The sequence below is a fragment of the Neolamprologus brichardi genome, chromosome 23, assembly GCF_056152115.1.
Source record: "Neolamprologus brichardi isolate AB-2024 chromosome 23, ASM5615211v1, whole genome shotgun sequence".
Lineage (NCBI taxonomy): Eukaryota > Metazoa > Chordata > Actinopteri > Cichliformes > Cichlidae > Neolamprologus > Neolamprologus brichardi.
Window position 1 is genome coordinate 28,412,566 of NC_142125.1, and position 21,142 is coordinate 28,433,707.

At 38.0% G+C, this 21,142-nt stretch overlaps 3 protein-coding genes across 4 annotated transcripts; all 3 read left to right on the plus strand.

Annotated features, from left to right (window-relative positions):
• Positions 1–424: 424 nt before the first annotated feature.
• LOC118454323 (B- and T-lymphocyte attenuator-like) lies at positions 425–4,664 on the plus strand. Of its 2 annotated transcripts, XM_087836506.1 has the most exons (7): positions 425–667; positions 2,632–2,679; positions 3,450–3,767; positions 3,899–3,940; positions 4,018–4,143; positions 4,225–4,259; positions 4,338–4,664. In XM_087836506.1, the coding sequence occupies exons 1-7, from the start codon at positions 568–570 to the stop codon at positions 4,662–4,664; spliced, it is 996 nt and encodes a 331-aa protein (XP_087692632.1). In that variant the 5' UTR covers positions 425–567. The 2 variants fall into 2 exon arrangements, with proteins under 2 accessions (XP_087692632.1, XP_035764547.2); XM_035908654.2 differs by lacking the exon at positions 2,632–2,679.
• Positions 4,665–8,120: 3,456 nt separating this feature from the next.
• On the plus strand, positions 8,121–9,298 carry LOC148096246 (B- and T-lymphocyte attenuator-like; the record flags this gene model as incomplete). The annotated part of the gene is given in 6 exon segments (XM_087835628.1): positions 8,121–8,439; positions 8,571–8,612; positions 8,690–8,815; positions 8,897–8,931; positions 9,011–9,179; positions 9,182–9,298. Coding segments are annotated over 6 exon segments (765 nt in total), but the record flags the coding sequence as incomplete, so codon positions are not given.
• A 4,565-nt stretch (positions 9,299–13,863) lies between these two features.
• On the plus strand, positions 13,864–20,033 carry LOC148096247 (B- and T-lymphocyte attenuator-like). Its single transcript, XM_087836379.1, has 6 exons — positions 13,864–13,939; positions 16,867–17,184; positions 17,319–17,360; positions 19,587–19,717; positions 19,799–19,828; positions 19,908–20,033. The coding sequence occupies exons 1-6, from the start codon at positions 13,864–13,866 to the stop codon at positions 20,031–20,033; spliced, it is 723 nt and encodes a 240-aa protein (XP_087692505.1).
• The last annotated feature ends 1,109 nt before the right edge of the window (positions 20,034–21,142 follow it).

The following is a 21,142-nucleotide window of genomic DNA, read 5'->3' on the forward strand; positions in this document are numbered from 1 at the left end:
CACAGGTTGATGGTCTTACCAAAACAGCAACCACACACACATGTCAACAGAGTGGGCATTAAAGCCTAACAGGCCACAAAGTCCCCTTCTCCTCTTCAGAGCAATGTACACCCTCCGCTCAAACCACAGTGCTCTGCACAAGGTCGCACAAGTTTGCAGGAGAGGCAGACGGCAACTCAAAAGGAAAGGAGAGGGGAAAGGAAGTCAGCTTAAAGAAGGTGAACCACACACTCTACCCAGAAGTGATGATGAAGGTGTACAGGTTCACAGAGCGAAACAAGACTCTGAAATGAAAAGTGTGCGCGAGAGAGGGCTCATGTGGGAACCCCCTGTTTTTGAGATATTTCACTTAATTTGACTTGCAAGATTTGCAGAAGCAAGACCACCCACTGGTGTACACACCCCAGCTACAATCACACAGAGGGTGGGAGAGAGACAGAGATAAGGGGAAAGGAGTGAGCAGAAACAGGAAGCAGCAAGTTTCATATCAGTGTTTCTCTTTTTGGTTTATCACATAATAATGCGCTTGGAGGAACATTACTGCCTTGGGCTGGCTGTTACTGGACGATGACGGGAGCTTTTCTCAGCATCATGAGGCCTAATCGATGCTGGACCATCCTCCATGTGTCCATCTTGGTTGGGCTGCTCCTCACCTTAAATGCTCAGAGTAAGTTGATGTTTTTGTACAGATTGTGTTGTGCCGTCTCAGTATTTGTGAAATATTTGCTTTCTTCTCTTCTCAGGCAGTCAGGCTGAGAAGTAAAGTGTTTGCGATCGTACTGGAAATGATCTGATAAAAGTTGTTGGCCTGATTTTTTTAAAGGTTGTGACCCGGAAAGTGCCACATCCACATATGATGTAACCTTTGAGTGAAAAGTGGCTGCCAGTCGTGCAGCTTTAAAAAAGATCAGCGGCAGAATTCAGTTAGATCTCAAACTCTCAAACTCAAACTATCAGTGGTGTCAGATATCGAAGGCAGATTCTGCCATAAATGGCACAGCCTGCCTTTAAACATCTGCAGAGCTTTCTGTTTCAGATGCTAAAAGTTTTGCTTCTGTTCTCCCAGAGCAGCAGGGTTTCTTACGTGTGGGAGCTTGATGGAAACAATTTGTACAAGAGGAAAAGATCAAAAATATTAAAAAGAAATTCTCAGAGCTCAATTAATCGCCTACTTTATGTTCCTTGTGCTTTTTAATGTGTGTGATGGTTTGGATCAGGGGAGATACTAGCTCCGTATAATTTCCTGTTTTTAATTTCACATGGGAAACGTAAGATGCACGTAATTTTATTCACAGCCAGTATAGTGAAATACGCAAATGAGTGCACTCCTTTAATATAACTAAAATATTAAAGGTGAAGTGTTAGGTATTTAATCTTGTGTGTGCCATCATTAAAAAGAAACACAGTTGAAAATTAGGAAGCAAAAAGTATAACATCAGTAAATCAGACATAATAGAGCTGCTGTAATTTTTAGTTATGAATAAGGTTAAAAAGACTGTGTGGACTGGCAGAGGCTGTGTTTGTGGGTCTGTGTCAAAAGGAATTGACCACACAAGTAAGAAATGAAACTGTGCAACTTCCTAGAGAGGACACAAGATGTACAGCAGTGGTTTTAATGGAGTAGGAAGAGCAATGTTGTCCATAACCAAAGGTCAACAATGGTCTAGACGAACAGAAAGACACACAAAAAAAAGACTGGAGTGGGTGAGACATGAAGTGACAAATAAACTGTTCATAAAACACAAAATAGCTTCGCCCAATGCTGATAAAAAGAATGCTGATGAATGGCTTCAAAATCTTTAGTTAAATGAAATCAAAATATTTCTGTGGCTCAGATTAAATCTGTTGTGTTTTACGTGGATCTGGTCAGGCCACAGACGCCGCACAGTGCTGACTGTGAGGCGTCAGAATGGGCAGATATCAGGCTTCGTAAGAATAAAGGGTGTGGTGTAGATAATTAAATACATTTGTTTACGTGCCAGTATTTCTTACAAAAATACTAAGAGACTCCTGTTCACAAGAATATTGCTCAGAGAGGGATTTTCCCTCATGACAGTGATCACAAACATACTGTAGTAAATACACAAGAGGAGAAACAATGATAACACAGACATGGTCACCTGTGCGAGGATGCAATACTCGTCTGGGCCCAATGAAGCCCCACATCCCTGTAAAATTTCTGTTGCTAAAAATGTTTAAAAAGTATCTTGTGCTTGATCAATGGTCTTAATTACATGTTTAAAAAAAATTGACAATCTAAATATCACCTCACAGTAATGCTTATTAAAACACCTTTTTCTACAGATTACTTGCTATAGTCACTCTGGTCTACTACAAGGTGTCTTTAAATGTGGTCTAAAGGTGACACAGTTGTCAGTGCTAATATTAATAGTAATCATGAAGGTGGGACCCAAATATTTGTCTGCCATAATGCTGGACTCTGCCTAAAAACACACCTGCTAAAAGATTTTTTTAAGGTGAATGTTAAACGACAGAAACACTGTGGGACAGCAGCAGCTAAAAGTAATGATTTTATAAATTGTGTCTGCTTATGCAAAAATGATTTATAACTTTATGACAATTTCCATGAAAATTAATACATTTATGGCACATTTTTCTGTTTTTTCTCAGGTGTGTTCTTTACAACAAGAACCAAAAATCAATCAAGTACCACAAAAGGTATATTTATTTTTACAGGTTTATATGGACTTCGCTTAAAGCATAACTATTATTATCAAATTCTTGTCTTGGTAAAAATGTCTAATAATTAATTCAAAAAAATTCACAGGCATTCTTAAACTGCTCTGAAGCTTCTGATTTTATCTTCTGCCTCTCAAATGGAACAAAGTGAAAAGCAAAATCATCTCTTAAAGGTTTTCTACAGGACAGTAATGATACGTGCTGCCCTGAAAACTCAGAAGTTTAAACTTCCACTTTTTCTGTCATATGATAAACGGCTCCGGGACACCTGCTGGTGGATCTTGTAGTGAGACTGTGAGCTCAGTATTTAAGAGCAGTGGAATATCTGACAGTAAAAGGTAGACATGAAATTAATACACGTGGTTTTAGGTTTCCCTTTGTGTTAGGACGGGTTCACTCACAGTTTGCTGAACTGCTGGAGTTCATGCAAATTACTTTTCCACTCAACATCAAATAAATGTCACAAAGTGATTTTTCTTTTTAATCTTTTTTTTCTTTCTTACTGTTTGTCATACCTCATGTTTACTTCTATTTTGATCTTATTGTTGCATATGATGGATATGTTTATATATTTATTTGTTTTGTCCAATTAAACAGTCTTTATATACATGTATTGTCTAAACACCTTTGATCAGTCTCTTGTGTAATATTTTGTTTTATGTTCTTAATTAAATTAAAAAATAACATCAAACATTTCTTAATTTCTAATTGTTCTTCTTTATGTGTTTGCTATAATTTCTCTTCTGCAGGTGACTCGGACTGTTCTACAGAAATTAGAGTACGTCGCAACACAGTTTATAATGCATCAGCTGGACAACAACTTTGGATTAATTGCCCAGTATTTTTTTGCAATAATTTACCAACAACAGTCACCTGGCATAAAGTTGAGGAAGTTGTCCCCATCAATGTCAGCAGTGACAGTCACATAAAAACAGATTTGAAACCTTTAAAAGAATCAGTATGGATCTTCTATTTGATCTTCCAAAACATTCTCAGAAGTGACTCTGGTCAGTATCAGTGTCAAGGTGGAGGGAGTATGGGTCATGCCATCACTGTCAATGTCTACGGTGAGTGTGGATTTTTCACTAATTATACTCTAAGAAACCTTCACTCACACTGAACAGCAGACTTTTTCTGAATCTCATGATATTTTTGTGTTGTTCAGACCTCAGACAGCTTCTCTGTTTTCTTTTTACAGATCATGGTGAAATTACCACTATTACACAGAATAATGTCAGAGGTAAGAAAGGTTTTATATAATGTGTGTTTTTGTAGCTTTATTAAATCCAAACTGACTGAAACCTGTTTTTCTTGCAGTCAGCACGACTTCTGCTCCTGAAAATACAAAAACCTTGTTGCTGTACGTGTACTCTGCTGCTGGGATCGCCACATTCGTCATTATAGTCATAATCATATCTGTCATATCAATGCGAGGCTGTAAAGGTGAGGTGTTCTCTCGCCTCTTCAAAATAAAACATCACCAGACGTACTGAATACTAAACATGTAAACTGTCCATCCTGCAGGGAAGCCAAAGAAAGACAGTCAAGCTGAAAATCAGGTAAGATATAAAATATTTCAAGCTTATCACATTTTTTCCATCAATAATTTTAAATCAAACATTTTTGGATGTTTCCAGTACATGGAGATCCCCATGGTGGAGCGACCTCTTCCGCAACCCAGCTTGGAGCCCTCACAGAGAGGAAGCCCCTCTGCTCTGCCATCTCGGAGATCTACCAAGAGGAAAACTCCACCAAGGCAGCCCAATGAGTTTAGATTATCAAGAGATAATGAGCAGGCTTATGGACCGAGTCATGTAGGTAGAGAGAGACAGAGGAACACAGTGGAGGAGGAGAGCGGCTCTGTTGTGTATGCTGCTCTCAACCACGAGCTGCCTCAGCGGGTTAATCGGCCACGGATGGAGGTGGAAGAGACCTCAGAGTACGCAGCCATCCGTTTGGCATAAAGACCAAGAACTGCTTGACTAAATCACACTAGAGGACAACTGATGAATATCTGAAGCTGGTGTATCTCCACCAGAGGAGACCTGAAGGACAGTTAGAAGGGAATGCAGAGACTCGAAGTAAAGAGTGTGGATACCAAAAACGCAACTCATCACTTCTGTAAAAACCGCTCTTTGATCTTTGAGTTATACCGCACAGATCATCACACCATGTCTACCTGAGATCCTGAAGACTTGTTAATAATTTAAATAGCAGAATTAGCATCTTCACTTTTTGGTCAATATTTAAAAGCCTACAAGCTACAAGTGTTTTTACTCTCGCTGATTATGCCTCTGCTCAGTTTGGGATTTAGCAGAGTTATGCTGAGATTCTTCACCAGATGTCATGCCACTAACAATGGGTACACTAACCAGAGCTGTGTTAGAGCATGTTTGATATATAAATGGGCACAATGTCTCAGCACAGACAATACCACCCAGTGTACCTAGCAAATTACACCTACAACGTCAATCAACCATAAAATACAACCTGTGCCAAGCAAACTGCAAAGAGTATGGACTAATAGGTACACACATCACATTTTGTTTAGATTTAAAGCTGTTAGGGATTCTAACACCAAAGCTGTTGCCTCATATGGTGCTTAATAGAAGCATTTTGTGTCATGTGGCATCATAAGCAGTCATCTCCAGGGCTGAAAAATGACAGAGGTGCCAAAAACTGCACTTCCTCAAATGTCCACTTGAATTTCCAGTGAATTTTAGTTCAATTCTATATACGCGATCATCCTGCCATTATTCCTCATTAGTTTACCAAATATTTATTAACATGCTACTAAAATTAGGTTCTCACTGTTTTTGTGTTACAGTAAAAATTGTTGAAAATATATCTGCTCTGGGATATTAATGCATCATTTTAAAATAATAAAAATGTAGATTTGTGACCAGATCTGTAAAGATGTACAACTTCTGCAGGGATGTGGGTTAAGAGCCATATACAGGTAGCAAACTCAGGGAGAGAGAGATTATCATTGTTCTGAGGATTATTGTCAATGTATTTGTGTGCATGACACATGAGTAAACTGTCCTCTAAGACAGAGGTGTCACAGAAGCTGTAGTCAGGTTAAGTCGTAGTACGAAACAAATTTTTGGAGATTTTTATGATTGTGTGTATTGATTTTAATGTTTTTTGTTTTTTTTGTCATGCACTCACTGTGATGTTCTTCTGTTGCACATCCATGACTTGAATTAACTCTTGAGAAACTTACCTATGATAACAGTAATGGTTATCTGTCTGTATCATATCAGCTATTCACTCACTTTCTGAGTACATGAATGACTAATGAGCTATTGTACTTATCGTGATTCTTTTGGAAATAGAAATGTAATATTAATCATTTTGTGCAATTAAAAACTATAATATTTTCTCCATATCTGTTAGATTTTAAAAAAGATTATAATGATTCATTCTCATCCTGTTTTTCCTATAAAGAAATGAATTTAAAAAATCTATGCTTTTGTTTTAATCTGATTAATACCCAAAGTTTCAAGTGGTATATATATACTGAGTGTTTCTGCCTTCAAACCATAAACTCTGGTACTCTGGTAACTCTGGTATGCATCCGAAGACACTCCTAATCAGAAGCAGGAAGTAAAGTCAACCACATATCATGCACTGTCACATACAGAGCACATACAGTTTTTACACAAGTACACAGCTGGTTCCTTAAATGTCTGCCATGAAACATTACTCGTGCAGAACCATCCTTTATTCGCTGATCTTCACAGTCCTCATCCTCACTTCAGATGCTCAGAGTAAGTGATTCTTATTAATTTTAAATGGCTCCATTTCAGTCTGAACACGTCTTTGTTTCTCTGTTCACGGCTGAGTTTAATATTTTTGTTGTTACAGTTCAAACATTGTGGAAATCAGCTGTAAAAGGTTTAAAATATCCTTTACATTTTGCTATACACAATAATCCAAAGCAGGCAACTAATATTTTTTCATAGTAATAGCATGATACGCTGAAAGGCTTGACCGCGCAGCCTTCAAACCTTCCGCCTTCAAAGAAAGCCTCAACATGAAGGACAAAACAAGACGCTGTGAAATGGTCTTTGATGCTATGCTGGAGATTTTAGTTGAGTTCACACATGTGGACGATCTTTAGAGTTTTTCTGGATATGTTAGTATTACTAAAACAATACCATCCACTTACTATACTAATCTTGAATCAATATAATTTTTTTTCTATAACTTTTCTGTCCTTACAGAATCTCACGAAATGTCACAGTGCAGCTGTTTCACCTCATATTTAGCTTCTTTTTTGAACATTTTGATCCAATCATAAAAACACCCAGCCTCTTATATTTAAAAATTTGAACACTAGTTAAGATTACTTTAGTAATTTTGGTAAATGGAGTGCACAGTCATTTCTAATCTGTAGCTAACAACATTAAAGGAAAACTGAAAATTCATCAGATCTCAATGGGAAATATATGGACTGGGTAATGTGTTAGGAATGAAAGGATGCCACATTGTGTAATAAAGATGACGATTATTGACCTAAAAAGACAGAATTCAAAGACAGATTGAAAATCCAATTAAAAAACCATTTGCTTCAGACCTAGTCCATTTTGGCAAACTGTCACTGCAGCAACTCAAAATGGTACTTTGTGTGACCCCCGCATACTTGTATGCATACCGGACAGTGCTGAGGGTGGAGCTGCTCTCATCTGTCAAAAACACAGGTCACCAGTGATGGACCGGCCTATACTCATATTCTCACAGAAAATAATCTCACAGCTATTTTTTAAACTGCTCTGAAGCTTCTGATTTTATTTTCTGCCTCTCAAATGGAACAAAGTGAAAAGCAAAATCATCTCTTAAAGGTTTTCTACAGGACAGTAATGATAGGTGCTGCCCTGAAAACTCAGAAGTTTAAACTTCCAGTTTTTCTGTCATATGATAAACGGCTCCGGGACACCTGCTGGTGGATCTTGTAGTGAGACTGTGAGCTCAGTATTTAAGAGCAGTGGAATATCTGACAGTAAAAGGTAGACATGAAATTAATACACGTGGTTTTAGGTTTCCCTTTGTGTTAAGACAGGTTCACTCACAGTTTGCTGAACTGCTGGAGTTCATGCAAATTACTTTTCCACTCAACATCAAATAAATGTCACAAAGTGATTTTTCTTTTTAATCTTTTTTTTTAAAAATCTTACTGTCTGTCATACCTCATGTTTACTTCTCTTTTGATTGTATTATTGCATAATGGATATGTTTATATATTTATTAGTCTTCAATTAAACAGTCTTTATATACATGTATTGTCTAAACACCTTTGATCTGTCTCTTGTGTAATATTTTGTTTTATGTTCTTAATTAAATTAAAAAATAACATCAAACATTTCTTAATTTCTGATTGTTCTTCTTTATGTGTTTGCTATAATTTCTCTTCTGCAGGTGACTCGGACTGTTCTACAGAAATTAGAGTACGTCGCAACACAGTTTATAATGCATCAGCTGGACAACAACTTTGGATTAATTGCCCAGTATTTTTTTGCAATAATTCACCAACAACAGTCACCTGGCATAAAGATGAGGAAGTTGTCCCCATCAATGTCAGCAGTGACAGTCACATAAAAACAGATTTGAAACCTTTAAAAGAATCAGTATGGATCTTCTATTTGATCTTCCAAAACATTCTCAGAAGTGACTCTGGTCAGTATCAGTGTCAAGGTGGAGGGAATTTGGGTCATGCCATCACTGTCAATGTCTACGGTGAGTGTGGATTTTTCACTAATTATACTCTAAGAAACCTTCACTCACACTGAACAGCAGACTTTTTCTGAATCTCATGATATTTTTGTGTTGTTCAGACCTCAGACAGCTTCTCTGTTTTCTTTTTACAGATCATGGTGAAATTACCACCATTACACAGAATAATGTCAGAGGTAAGAAAGGTTTTATATAATGTGTGTTTCTGTAGCTTTATTAAATCCAAACTGACTGGAACCTGTTTTTCTTGCAGTCAGCACGACTTCTGTTCCTGAAAATACAAAAACCTTGTTGCTGTACGTGTACTCTGCTGCTGGGATCGCCACATTCGTCATCATAGTCATAATCATATCTGTCATATCAATGCGAGGCTGTAAAGGTGAGGTGTTCTCTCGCCTCTTCAAAGTAAAACATCACCAGACGTACTGAATACTAAACATGTAAACTGTCCATCCTGCAGGGAAGCCAAAGAAAGACAGTCAAGCTGAAAATCAGGTAAGATATAAAATATTTCAAGCTTATCACATTTTTTCATCAATAGTTTTTCCCCACAAACATTTTTGGATGTTTACAGCAAGTGGAGATCCCCATGGTGGATCAATTCTTTTCAAAAGTCATCTTTGAGCACTTCGAAAGAGGAAGCCCCTCTGCTCTGCGATCTCGGAGATGTAACAAGAGAAGAACACCATCAATGCAACACATTGAGATGACGTTATCAAGAGATAATGAACAGGCATATTAACAATCCGTGTGGGCAGAGAGAGACAGAGGAACAGATCTGTCGTGTTTGCTGCTCTCAACCACAAGCTGTACAATTAGCAGGTGATACAAAGATTCTCTTGAAGTGCAAAATACAACCTGTAAACCATAAGCAGTCATCTCCAGGACTCAAAAATGATGTCCAAGTGTCAAAGCCTGCAGATCCTTAAATGTCCACTTGAGGCTGTGTCCAAAAGCCAGTACTTATAGATAAAATGATGATACAAGAGAATGCTTCTGTTTTTTTGGCTAATTTCCCAGTTTATTTGATTAGCTTGTCATGATCCTGGAGTTTTCGATCCAGCCTTTTCAGTTTTTCTATTTTCAATTTCTGTTATTTTTAATTTTTCTGTCTGACTCTTATTGTAGTCGTATTTTGGTTTTGTATCTGTATTAGTTATTCTTTGTTGTTGTTGTTTTTAATCAATAGCCTCAGGTCTTTTTACTTGTAGTTTCTGTCTTCTGTCCATGGCTTTAGCTTGTTTGTATTCTCTTGCATATTTCAGGTTTTGTTCGTCCCCATGTTTGCCCGTATCTTGTTTATTCTCCTTTACAGTGTTAGATGTTCCTTTAATTTGCTGTTCTGGCATGTGTTGTGTTCAGTTTTGCTTTTGACTCTGTTCAACTGTCTCCACTTCCCCTATTTACCCTTCTTTGTATATAAAGATATATCTGTTTTTAAACATGCTATAGTGCAACCTGTTCTTAAAAAAGGTGTCTTGATCATTGTGATTTTGTTAGGCCGATATCCAAACTTCCGTTCCTCTCCAAAATCCTAGAGAAGATAGTTCTCTCGCAACTCCAGGCTTACCTGGATGCACATAACATCTGTGATAAATTTCAATCTGGTTTTAAACCGAGCCACAGCACTGAAACAGCTTTGCTGAGAGTCCTTAATGATCTTCTCTTAATTACTGATTCAGGGCATTCTGCTGTATTAGTCTTATTGGATTTGTCCTCAGCCTTTGACATGGTTGACCATAATATTTTATTAACAAGGTTAGAATGCACTGTGGGCATTTGGGGTGAAGCCCTTAATTGGTTCAAATCATTTGAACAGGTCTTTCTCCGTTGCCTTGGGTACTTATTCTTCCTCAGCTGCATCCTTATGCTGTGGTGTGCCCCAAGGCTCTGTGCTTGGCCCTATGTTATTCTCATTATATATGCTCCCCCTAGGCTTAATCTTTGAAAAATATAACATTTCTTATCACCTCTATGCCGATGATATCTTCGTTGCACTGCTTCCTCGAGTGCATGAGAGAAGTCAGAGAATGGCTTTCAGACAATTCCCTTATCCTGAACGAAAAGAAAATGGAGATTGTGGTGTTTGGCAACCATATCCCTAGGGGCCTATCAGCTGATACCTTTGGTTCCTTTGCCACTTCTTTCTCTGACTCAGTTAGTGACCTAGGGGTTCTGCTGGGCAGCTCTTTCAAATTTAACAAACAAGTGTCTTCAGTAATCAAATCTAGCTTCTACCAACTGCGCCTTTTTGCTAAGGCTAAGCACTATGTCCCTCATAAAGATCTTGAAAAGCTCATTCATGCTTTTGTGACTTCTAGATTGGATTACTGTAACTCCCTCTACTTTGGTCTTCACTCCGCTCTCCTTCACAGACTTCAGCTTGTCCAGAATGCTGCGGCTCGCCTTCTGACTGGCACTAGAAAGCATGCCTCTATCACCCCAGTTCTTATTGAGTTGCATTGGTTACCCATAAAATATCGCATTGAATTTAAAATATTGTTGCTCACCTTTAAAATTATAAATAATTTAGCCCCTCGTTATCTTGCAGATCTTCTTAGTCTATATGTCCCTGGGCGAGCCCTCAGGTCTTCAGCCCAATTACTCCTGGCTCAGCCTAGATCTAGACTTAAATCTAGGGGTGACCGTTCTTTTGCCCTGGTTGCACCGAATCTGTGGAACAACCTTCCTATCGCTATCTGTGCGTCTGACTCCGTTTTATCTTTTAAATCCCGTTTAAAAACTCATTTATTCAACATAGCTTCATATCTAGTTAGCGTCCCTGTTTTATATTTGGTTCAATTTCTTATTTATGTACTTTATCTTTTAGCTATATCTGTTCTTAGTAACTTTGTTCTTATATTCCCTTTTATTGTTGTATAATTAGTGCCCTTAACCTGATGACATATGTGGTACTTTGTTAATAGTCTTTTATTTATTGTCTTCATTTTCCTGTTTTATTGTAAAGCACTTTGGTGTACCACTGGTCTTTTAAATGTGCTATACAAATAAAGTTGTATTGTATTGTATAAAGCTGCTGTCTTCTCTTGTCCTTTGTCAGTGTCTGTTCTATCCTAGTATTGTTAGCCTTAGTATGTTTTCTAGGTTCTGGTTTCATTAAGTTTATTGTTTTCATTTTTATTATTTTGTACTTGTTTCAAATTTTGTACAGCTCACAATAAATGACTTGCTTTCAGTTCCATTCAGTGTGCCTCTATGATTCACTCCTAACATTAAACTCCTTGAAACAGCTTTTGGATAAGTTTCTTTAAAATCGTATTAAGGGTTAACGTGTGTGCTGTTTTTTAATGTTTAGCTTTCAGCTTCAGCAGCAGACACTCTAAGGCAGGGGTCTCCAATATTTTTCCCCTCTGAGAGCTACTCATCCTTTCAAATGTTTCATTTCAACACAAACCAACCGAATAAGCTTGTTTTTCCTGAACATTTACAAAAATGTTTGTATCCACAACTTAAAAGTTGCATTAACATCACAAAAATATTTAGTTCACTTGCAAGTGCATGTTTTATGTCTGTATACACTACAGAGAAATGTATCTCGCACTACTAAATTAAAACAATGCTGTCAAAACAAAGCAATGCAATTACAAATACACAGATATTATTTATTCAATTATGATTTCGTTACATGTGCCTGTTTCACTTCTCAAAAGCATTCACACTAAATATAATATATTTTTATCTTTGCCTTGTATCTGTAGGTTCAGGTGGTTAATTTTCTCTCTCAGTCACATCTGTCAGGAAACCAAGATCAAGCAGCAACTCAGGTAATATCAGATAATAGTGTGGTATCCTCCTCCCTCACTTCCATAAAAGCCTCAGTTTCACCGATCAATGAAAGAAAGCATTTCAGTATCTAACCCCAACTTAACCGTCTTATTCTGTGTGGAGGAGGAGATCCCCAAACTCAGCAGAGCGTTCCTCCAGGAACAACTTGAAGCTTTGGTGTTGCTTTGCCTTTGCTCAAATGGAGCTGATGACATTAACATTATTAACAACAGGTAGCACGACATGGTCAAATTCCATCATTTATGGGCATAGAGCCTGTTGGTAAGTGATGTAATGATAGTTTAGAAACTTAAGTAAGTCCGCGTCAGATTAAATCCTGAGTCACAGCAGGTGCTCCATCAGTTTTCACAGACACCAGGTTTTCAACAGGGTTTTTTTTCTTCTACAAAGTAGTCCTTCAGTGATTGTAAATATCCGCTCCTCTGCTTGTAGTTTTCAGTGGAAGTAAAAAAGTCACCAAACACCATCTGAATGAAAACAGCTGGGCTGTATCCCTGGAGTTGACAGACTCAGCACACTGAATTAAAAATGATTTGCACGTCCAATTCCGGCAGTTTTAATGTATCTGCAGACAGTGCAGACATACTCCTTGCCAGTCACCTAATAACATTTCAGCCATGCAGTCATAGTTTCCTTTACAATCCTGCCATCAGTGAAGGGCTTTTAGTGCTTCATTGAGTGATTTGCCACTTTCAACAAGGCCTCTGTCATTGACCTTCTTTGTACTGCCCATCAAAACTGACTCATCAAGTTTGACACCTAATTGTCAAATAATCATTTGATAGAAAAACTATGAATTTGATTCGTCGTACATATAAGTTGGTTTGATGATTGACCAATCAAATTTGACTACACAAGTTTTGAAATATATTTGAAAAGGAGCAACATGTTGGAGGCTCCTGCTCTAAGAAGTATGCTGTCCAGATTTTCCAGAAAGTTCATTTTATTTTAAGAATGTTTTTTTAAGTTAGCTAAAGGTACCATGCTATTTAATGTCACAGGGATAAGCATTTTACTAATCAAGCTAGCCTAACTAAACGAGCTAGTCTGCCTAACCCTGTGAACTGAATATGGTCACACTCTGTTAAAAAATACAACAAAACGGCACCTTTCAAAAAGTCAAGAAATCAAAACAACAGACCTCAAACCTGTGGGTGAGATCACAATGGCCAGTGTAGCTAGAGATGAAGATGTAAGGTGATTGTTGCCAACAAATGCAAAAGACTGAGACGTGAAAGAAGTATTTATATAGATGCACCACCTGCATGAAGGACTTTTAAAATGCATAAGTATAGAAATGTATAGCCAGAAATGACCAAAAATAATAACACTCTGACAGAAAAAGACAGTCTCTTGATTTGTGTTTTTCTCTTGCAAATGGACTTTCTTACTAAAGGTTTTATCTCAGTGTGTTTTTCCTGTGTGCTGCTCCAGTGTTGCCAGTGTTAGGTATATACTGGGTGCACCAGCCTCAAAAGCACAAACTTTAACACCAGTATGCATCCAAAGACCCCTGTAATCAGAAGCAGGAAGTGAAGTCAACCACATACAATGTACTGTCACATACAGAGCACAAACAGGTTTTACACAAGTACACAGCTGGTTACTTAAATGTCTGCCATGAAACATTACTCGTGCAGGACCATCCTTTATTTGCTGATCTTCACAGTCCTCATCCTCACTCCGGATGCTCAGAGTAAGTGATTCTTATTAATTTTAAATGGCTCCATTTCAGTCTGAACATGTCTGTTTCTCTGTTCACGGCTGAGTTTAAAAATTTTACTGTTACAGATCGAAAATTGTGGAAAACAGCTGTAAAAGGTTTAAAATATCCTTTATCTTTTGCTATACACAAAAACCCAAAGCAGGCATCTAGTAGTTTTTATAGTAATTGACAGGACACGTTAAAAGACTTGACCGCGCAGCCTTCAAACCTTCCGCCTTCAAAGAAAGCCTCAACATGAAGGACAAAACAAGACACTGTGAAATGGTCTTTGATGCTATGCTGGAGCTTTTAGTTGAGTTCACACATGTGGACAATCTTTAGAGTTTTTCTGGATGTTTTAATATTCATCCATCCATCTATTCGCTTCTGCTTATCCCTTTTCAGGGTTGCGGGGGGCTGGAACCCTGCCGACGAGAGGCAGGGTGCACCCTGGACAGGTTGCCAGACTGCCGCAGGGCTAACACAGACACAGGCAACAATTTGCATTCACATTCACACCCGCTTTTAATAAAATACATTTTTAATATTACTAAAACAATACCATCCACTTACTGTACCAATCTTGAATCAATATAAAATCTGAATATTTTTTCCTCAACTTTTCTGACATAACAGAAACTCATTAAACGTCACAATGCAGCTGTTTCACCTCATATTGAGTGTCTTTTTGTACATTTTGAGCCAATCATAAAAATATCCAGCCTTTAACGTTCAGAAATTTGAATATGAAACTTGTTTTAAAAGAAAGAATTGGTTTCAACTCAGCCCCCAGAGCAGCAAAGTGCTCAAACCACAGATGTGCCACAGAAGACTTGCTTCCCTGAATTTACTGTGTGGTGGACACAAACCTGTGAAACATTTTCTGTGCACTAGTTTGGAGTGCATAGTCATTTCTAAACTATACAGCTAAAAACAAATTAAAGGAAAACTTTGAAAATGCAACAAATCTCAATGGGGAAAACTATGGACTGGGTAGTGTGTTAGGAATAACAAGGATGCCATATTTTGTACTGGAGATGAAAATTATCGACCTAGAAAGGCTGAATTCAAAGTCAGACAAAAATTATGACTTCAGGCTAGTCCATTTTGGCAAATGGTTACTGTAGCAACTCAAAATAGTGCTTAGCGGTTTGTGTGACCCCCACTCGCCACATGTTTGAATGTATGCCAGACACCATTGGGACATGCTCCTGAGGAAGGAATGGTGTCCTGGGGATCTGCATCCAGATCTGGACCAGGCCATCACTGAGTCCCTGGACAGTCTTAGGTGCAACTTGGTGGTGTAAGATGGACTGAAACATAATGTTACACGGGTGTTCTGTTGGATTTATGTCAGGTTGGTGTGGAGGCCAGTCAGTGGTGCAAATTCCTTCATCCTCTCATGTGCACACTCTCGCTACATAAGGCCGGGTGCTGTTGTTGACTAGGAGGAACCCAGGACCCACTGCACCAGTGTAGAATCTGATAGTGGGTGCAAGAATTTAATTCCCAGATTTAGTCATCGTTCCTTCCACCACTGACCCTCCACCAAACCATCTGTGAAAAACACAGGTCATCAGTGGTGGACCTGCCTATACTGATATTCTCACAGGAAAAATCTCACAGCTCATTTTTAAACTACTGTGAATCTTCAGGGTTTATCATATTCTTCTCAACACAAAATTCTTTGGTACAAAATGAAAAGCAAATGATTTCTTAAAGGTTTTCTACAGGACAGTAATGATAGGTGCTGTCACAGAAGTTTAAAATTCCAGTTTTTCTGTCATATGGTAAACGGCTCCGGGACACCTGCTGGTGGATCTTGTAGTGAGACTGTGAGCTCAGTATTTAAGATCAGTGGAATATCTGACAGTAAAAGGTAGACATGAAATTAATACAGGTGGCTTTGTGTTAGGACAGGTTCACTCACAGTTTGCTGAACTGCTGGAGTTCATGCAAATTACTTTTCCTGTCACAGTTCTGGGTCATTTTGACCCAGCATTTTCTTTTTCTTATATTTTGGTGTTTTTTCTGTACTAGGATTTATGTTCTGATTCTTTAGTTGTGCTGTGTTCATTATCATTATTTCAGATTTAGTTCAGTCTGCATCATTGTTACTTGTTTCTTGTTTCCTGTTTTACATTGAAAGTCCATGACTTATGTCAGTGTATTCAGTTTTACTTCCCCTTGTCTCATTTGCCCTAATTCCTCCCAGCAGTGTCTCCCTCCTGTTTCCCATTCCCTGATTACTCCCCTGTGTATATAAGCCCTGTGTTTTCCTTTACTCTTTGTCACATCATCAATGTTGCTACCCTCTAGGTGCTGTGTGATCATCTCCTGTTTAGGTTCGCTGTTCCAATTCAGTCCATAGTACCTATGTTCAGAGTTTTGGATTTTGGTTTTGTTTTGGTGAGTTTAATTTATTGAAAGTTTTTTCCAGCAAAAAAAAGCCGGGTTTTGAGTTTAAGTCCTGTCTCCATTTTGGGTCCACCACTCCTGCTGCCTGCCTGCCACACAGCCTATCATGACATCATCAAATAAATGTCACCCAGTGACACTTTTTATTCTGGATTTATTTTTCCCTTTTTGATGTCTGTCATACCTCATCTTTACTTCTCTTTTGATCTTATTGTTGCAAATGATACTTTTTCTTTCTTATGTACAGTGAGTATTCGTTATACTTTTAATATCTTTCTAAGAAGGTTATAGGAATGTGCACAATTTTTATTTCTGTTTATATATTTATTTGTTTTGTCCAATTAAACAGTCTTTATATACATGTATTGTCTAAACGCCTTTGATCAGTCTCTTGTGTAATATTTTGTTTTATGTTCTTAATTAAATTAAAATTAAAGTCAAACATTTCTTAATTTCTAATTGTTCTTCTTTATGTGTTTGCTATAATTTCTCTTCTGCAGGTGACTCGGACTGTTCTACAGAAATTAGAGTACGTCGCAACACAGTTTATAATGCATCAGCTGGACAACAACTTTGGATTAATTGCCCAGTATTTTTTTGCAATAATTCACCAACAACAGTCACCTGGCATAAAGTTGAGGAAGTTGTCCCCATCAATGTCAGCAGTGACAGTCACATAAAAACAGATTTGAAACCTTTAAAAGAATCAGTATGGATCTTCTATTTGATCTTCCAAAACATTCTCAGAAGTGACTCTGGTCAGTATCAGTGTCAAGGTGGAGGGAGTATGGGTCATGCCATCACTGTCAATGTCTACGGTGAGTGTGGATTTTTCACTAATTATACTTCTCTAAGAAACCTTCACTCACACTGAACAGCAGACTTTTTCTGAATCTCATGATATTTTTGTGTTGTTCAGACCTCAGACAGCTTCTCTGTTTTCTTTTTACAGATCATGGTGAAATTACCACTATTACACAGAATAATGTCAAAGGTAAGAAAGGTTTTACGTTAAGTGTGTGCTGTTGTAGCTTTATTAAATCCAAACTGACTGAAACCTGTTTTTCTTGCAGTCAGCACGACAGGTAAGAAGTTATGACCTGCAGTCCATCTGGGTCAGATATAAACCAAGTTTAGGTGGAGTTTATTTTCGTTGTGCTGACTTTTTACAGTCAGTTACAATAACTCGTACTGCGTGAGCTAGCATGACGGAGTTTCTATACAGCTGTTCGGTTGCTATGATGTTACTGATAGTGAACTTTATTTTATTCATAAGGTTAGTTAGTAGAGTTGCCGACGGCTCCTTAAAAAATGGAATGGTCCCTCATTCAGAGAAAATATTATGCACTTCGTATTGAGCTGAGAAGAGATGCAGTTTGTCCCGTACTTTAGCTAGAATGGAAAAAGACACAAAGCTGGAGTTATTCTGTCTTTACACTGCACAGCTGCCTCTTCTCTTCTCTCCCCCCCCCCCCGCCCCCTCTTCTGTTGCTACTTCAATCATGAAACTGATCAATGATCAGCTGATCGGCTTTTCTCTCTTGTTTATTTATCGCCCACTTTGCGCCAGAAACAGGAAACCAGCGGATGTTGCGTTAAACAACAGCAGCACGTTTAAGCTTGATCAGCTGTTGTTAGAATTTATTTAATATTCATTTCTAGTATCAGCTGATGTTTGCTGGAGCCACAGCTGTAAAGCTGCTGGTCATGATATCGGTTTGGATATGTGGTGAGAGGGAAACATAAGGATGAAACCAGGAGATGTCCTTACTGAATCATCAGAGCTGAACAGGTGATGGAGAAACAGGGTTACCTTTTAGGTGACATGAATGAGTTGAAGTTGTGAACTGTTTCTGAGAGACAAATAACACCAGGATCCTTTTTTAAGTAGCTGACAGCTGATAGCTGTGCAGGGGCGGATCTAGCAAAGTGTTGCCAGGGGGCAGGTAGGGCATTAACAGGGAGAAGGGGGCACAAAGAAATACTTTTCTTTCTTATTCTCATTTAAAATGTCTGGCTGTTATTAAATAATTATCTGAATCTTGCAAACAAAGTTTTTATCTGACGTAAAATGTATAGAAATCGTGCATATACCAACAAGATTGTACATCACTGTCACAACAGCATTTGTTTTCATTCAAAGGCTTTATGGCTTTAATACCTGGTGGGCCGGTCTGTAGTGAAAATGCCCAATTTTTTGTCCCAGTCCAGCCCTGCAGGTTAATACTGGCAGTGTCACCATGCCAGCTGACTGTATTTCATCATCAGCCAATGTTGTTCTTTATACATCAATATTACCAAAGTTTACCATAAGGCAGCATATAAAGTATTTACTTGCTTTCAGGTTTTATTCAAATGTTAGTCTTTTCATTTGTTTCCCCACTTTTTTCTTGTTTCAAAATCAAACACCAGTTTGTGAGAAGATTATCTTATTTTTTTAATAGGCATTGGTTTTACATTGGCATTGGCTAATTTGCCAATTGTATGTTAAAAATGTTCGTATTTTAATATTCAAAAATGTTTTTGCCCAAAACATATGTGCACTACATGTCAGTAAAAATACTATGCAAATATTGATGTCCTTGACTGCTGAATAAACACTGACTGATTGTATCTCTTGTACTTTATCAATGCAGTATCTAAAAACTTTGCACCGTAGTGGTTAAAATCTCAATCTAATAAGAGTTAGAAGCACATTTGGTTATTAGGTTTATAGGGTTATTGAATTATGGTTAACGGTTGGTAGAATTGTTTTTAACATTATCTGCCAATTACATCTGCCACCCTTCTCCAAATCCGTGCCCCTACCTGGCCCCCCCAACAAAATTTTCTAGACACACCACTGGCTGGTGGATCTTGTAGTGAGACTGTGAGCTCAGTATTTAAGAGCAGTGGAATATCTGACAGTAAAAGGTAGACATGAAATTAATACACGTGGCTTTAGGTTTCCCTTTGTGTTAGGACGGGTTCACTCACAGTTTGCTGAACTGCTGGAGTTCATGCAAATTACTTTTCCACTGAACAGTGGACTTTTTCTGAATCTCATGATATTTTTGTGTTGTTCAGACCTCAGACAGCTTCTCTGTTTTGTTTTTACAGATCATGGTGAAATTACCACTGTTACACAGAATAATGTCAGAGGTAAGAAAGGTTTTACGTTAAGTGTGTGTTGTTGTAGCTGTATTAAATCCAAACTGACTGAAACCTGTTTTTCTTGCAGTCAGCACGACTTCTGCTCCTGAAAATACAGAAACCTTGTTGCTGTACGTGTACTCTGCTGCTGGGGTCACCTCATTTGTCATCACAGTCATAATCATATCTGTCATATCAATGCGAGGCTGTAAAGGTGAGGTGTTCTTTCTCCTCTTCAAAATAAAACATCACCAGACGTACTGAATACTAAACATGTAAACTGTCCATCCTGCAGAGAAGCCAAAGAAAGACAGTCTAGCTGAAAATCAGGTAAGATATAAAACATTTCAAGGTTATCACATTTTTCCATCAATAATGTTAACCCACAAACATTTTTGAATGTTTAAAGCAGGTGGAGATCCCCATGATGGATCAATTCTTTTCAAAAGTCATCTTCAAGCACTTGGAAAGAGGAAGCCCCTCTGCTCTGCGATCTCGGAGCTGTAACAAGGTCGCCATCATCGTAACTCAATGAGCTGACCTTATCAAGATATGATGAACAGGCATATTGACCAAGGAGGGCAATATGCCTGTTCGAGGAGGAGAGCAGCTATGTTGTGTTTGCTGCTCCCAACCACAAGCTGTACAATTAGCAGGTGATGCAAAGATTTACTTGAAGTGTAAAATACAACCTGTAAACCATAAGCAGTCATCTCCAGGGCTGAAAAATTATGTCCAAGTGCCAAAGCCTGCAGTTCTTATAATGTCCACTTGAGGCGGTCTCAAAGTTTACAGCAGAAATAAACATGGTTACAGGATGGTACAAGAAAATGGTTTTGGTCTCTGTGGCTAATTTCCCAGTTTATTTCATTAGCTTGTCAGAATCCTGGAGTTTTTGATCCAGCCTTTTCAGGTTTTCTACTTTCAATTTCTGTCATTTTGATTGTTTCTGTCTGACTTCTAGTCATTTTGTTTTTTTTTTTAAATCTGTATTAGTTATTTCTTGTTGATTTTGTTATATAGCCCAAGGCTTTTTTTCTTGAAGTTTCTGTCTTCTGTTCCTTATTTTAGTTTTTTTCGTCCCCATGTTTGTCCATATCTTGTTTATTCTCCATCATATTGTTAGATGTTCCTTTAATTACCTACTTCCTGTTTTATTTTGCTAGTCTTGCGTGTGTTGTGTTCAGTTTTGCTTTTGACTCTGTTCAACTGTCTCATTCTCCCCATCTGTCTCCACTTCCCCTAATTGCCCTTCTTTGTACATAAAGTTGCTCTCTCTCCTTGTCCTTTGTCAGTGTCTGTTCTATCCTAGTGTTGTTAGCCTTAGTATGTTTTCTAGTTTTTGGTTCATTGTTCATTTTTATTATTTTGTACTTGTTTTAAGTTTTGTACAGCCTGCTGTCAGTCCACAATAAATGGCTTGCTTTCCGTTACATTAAGTGTGCATCTGATTCACTCCTCATATTAAACACCTTGAAACAGCTGGATAAGTTTCTTTCAAATCTTATTAAGGGTTAACATGTGTGCTGTTTTTAATGGTTAGCTTTTAGCTTTACCAACAGATACTCTAAGGCAGGGATCCCCAACCCCCCCGAGAGCTACTCATGCTTTCTAATATTTCATACCTCATTTCAACTCAAACAA

Bases quoted from the DNA above. Each gene is read 5' to 3' on its own strand.
- LOC118454323 (XM_087836506.1), top strand. From the start codon at position 568: ATGACGGGAGCTTTTCTCAGCATCATGAGGCCTAATCGATGCTGGACC. The intron at 3,768-3,898 runs GTGAGTGTGGAT...TTCTTTTTACAG, and splicing joins CATCACTGTCAATGTCTACG to ATCATGGTGAAATTACCACT. The intron at 4,260-4,337 runs GTAAGATATAAA...GGATGTTTCCAG, and splicing joins ACAGTCAAGCTGAAAATCAG to TACATGGAGATCCCCATGGT.
- LOC148096247 (XM_087836379.1), top strand. From the start codon at position 13,864: ATGAAACATTACTCGTGCAGGACCATCCTTTATTTGCTGATCTTCACA. The intron at 19,718-19,798 runs GTGTTCTTTCTC...CCTGCAGAGAAG, and splicing joins TGCGAGGCTGTAAAGGTGAG to CCAAAGAAAGACAGTCTAGC. The intron at 19,829-19,907 runs GTAAGATATAAA...GAATGTTTAAAG, and splicing joins ACAGTCTAGCTGAAAATCAG to CAGGTGGAGATCCCCATGAT.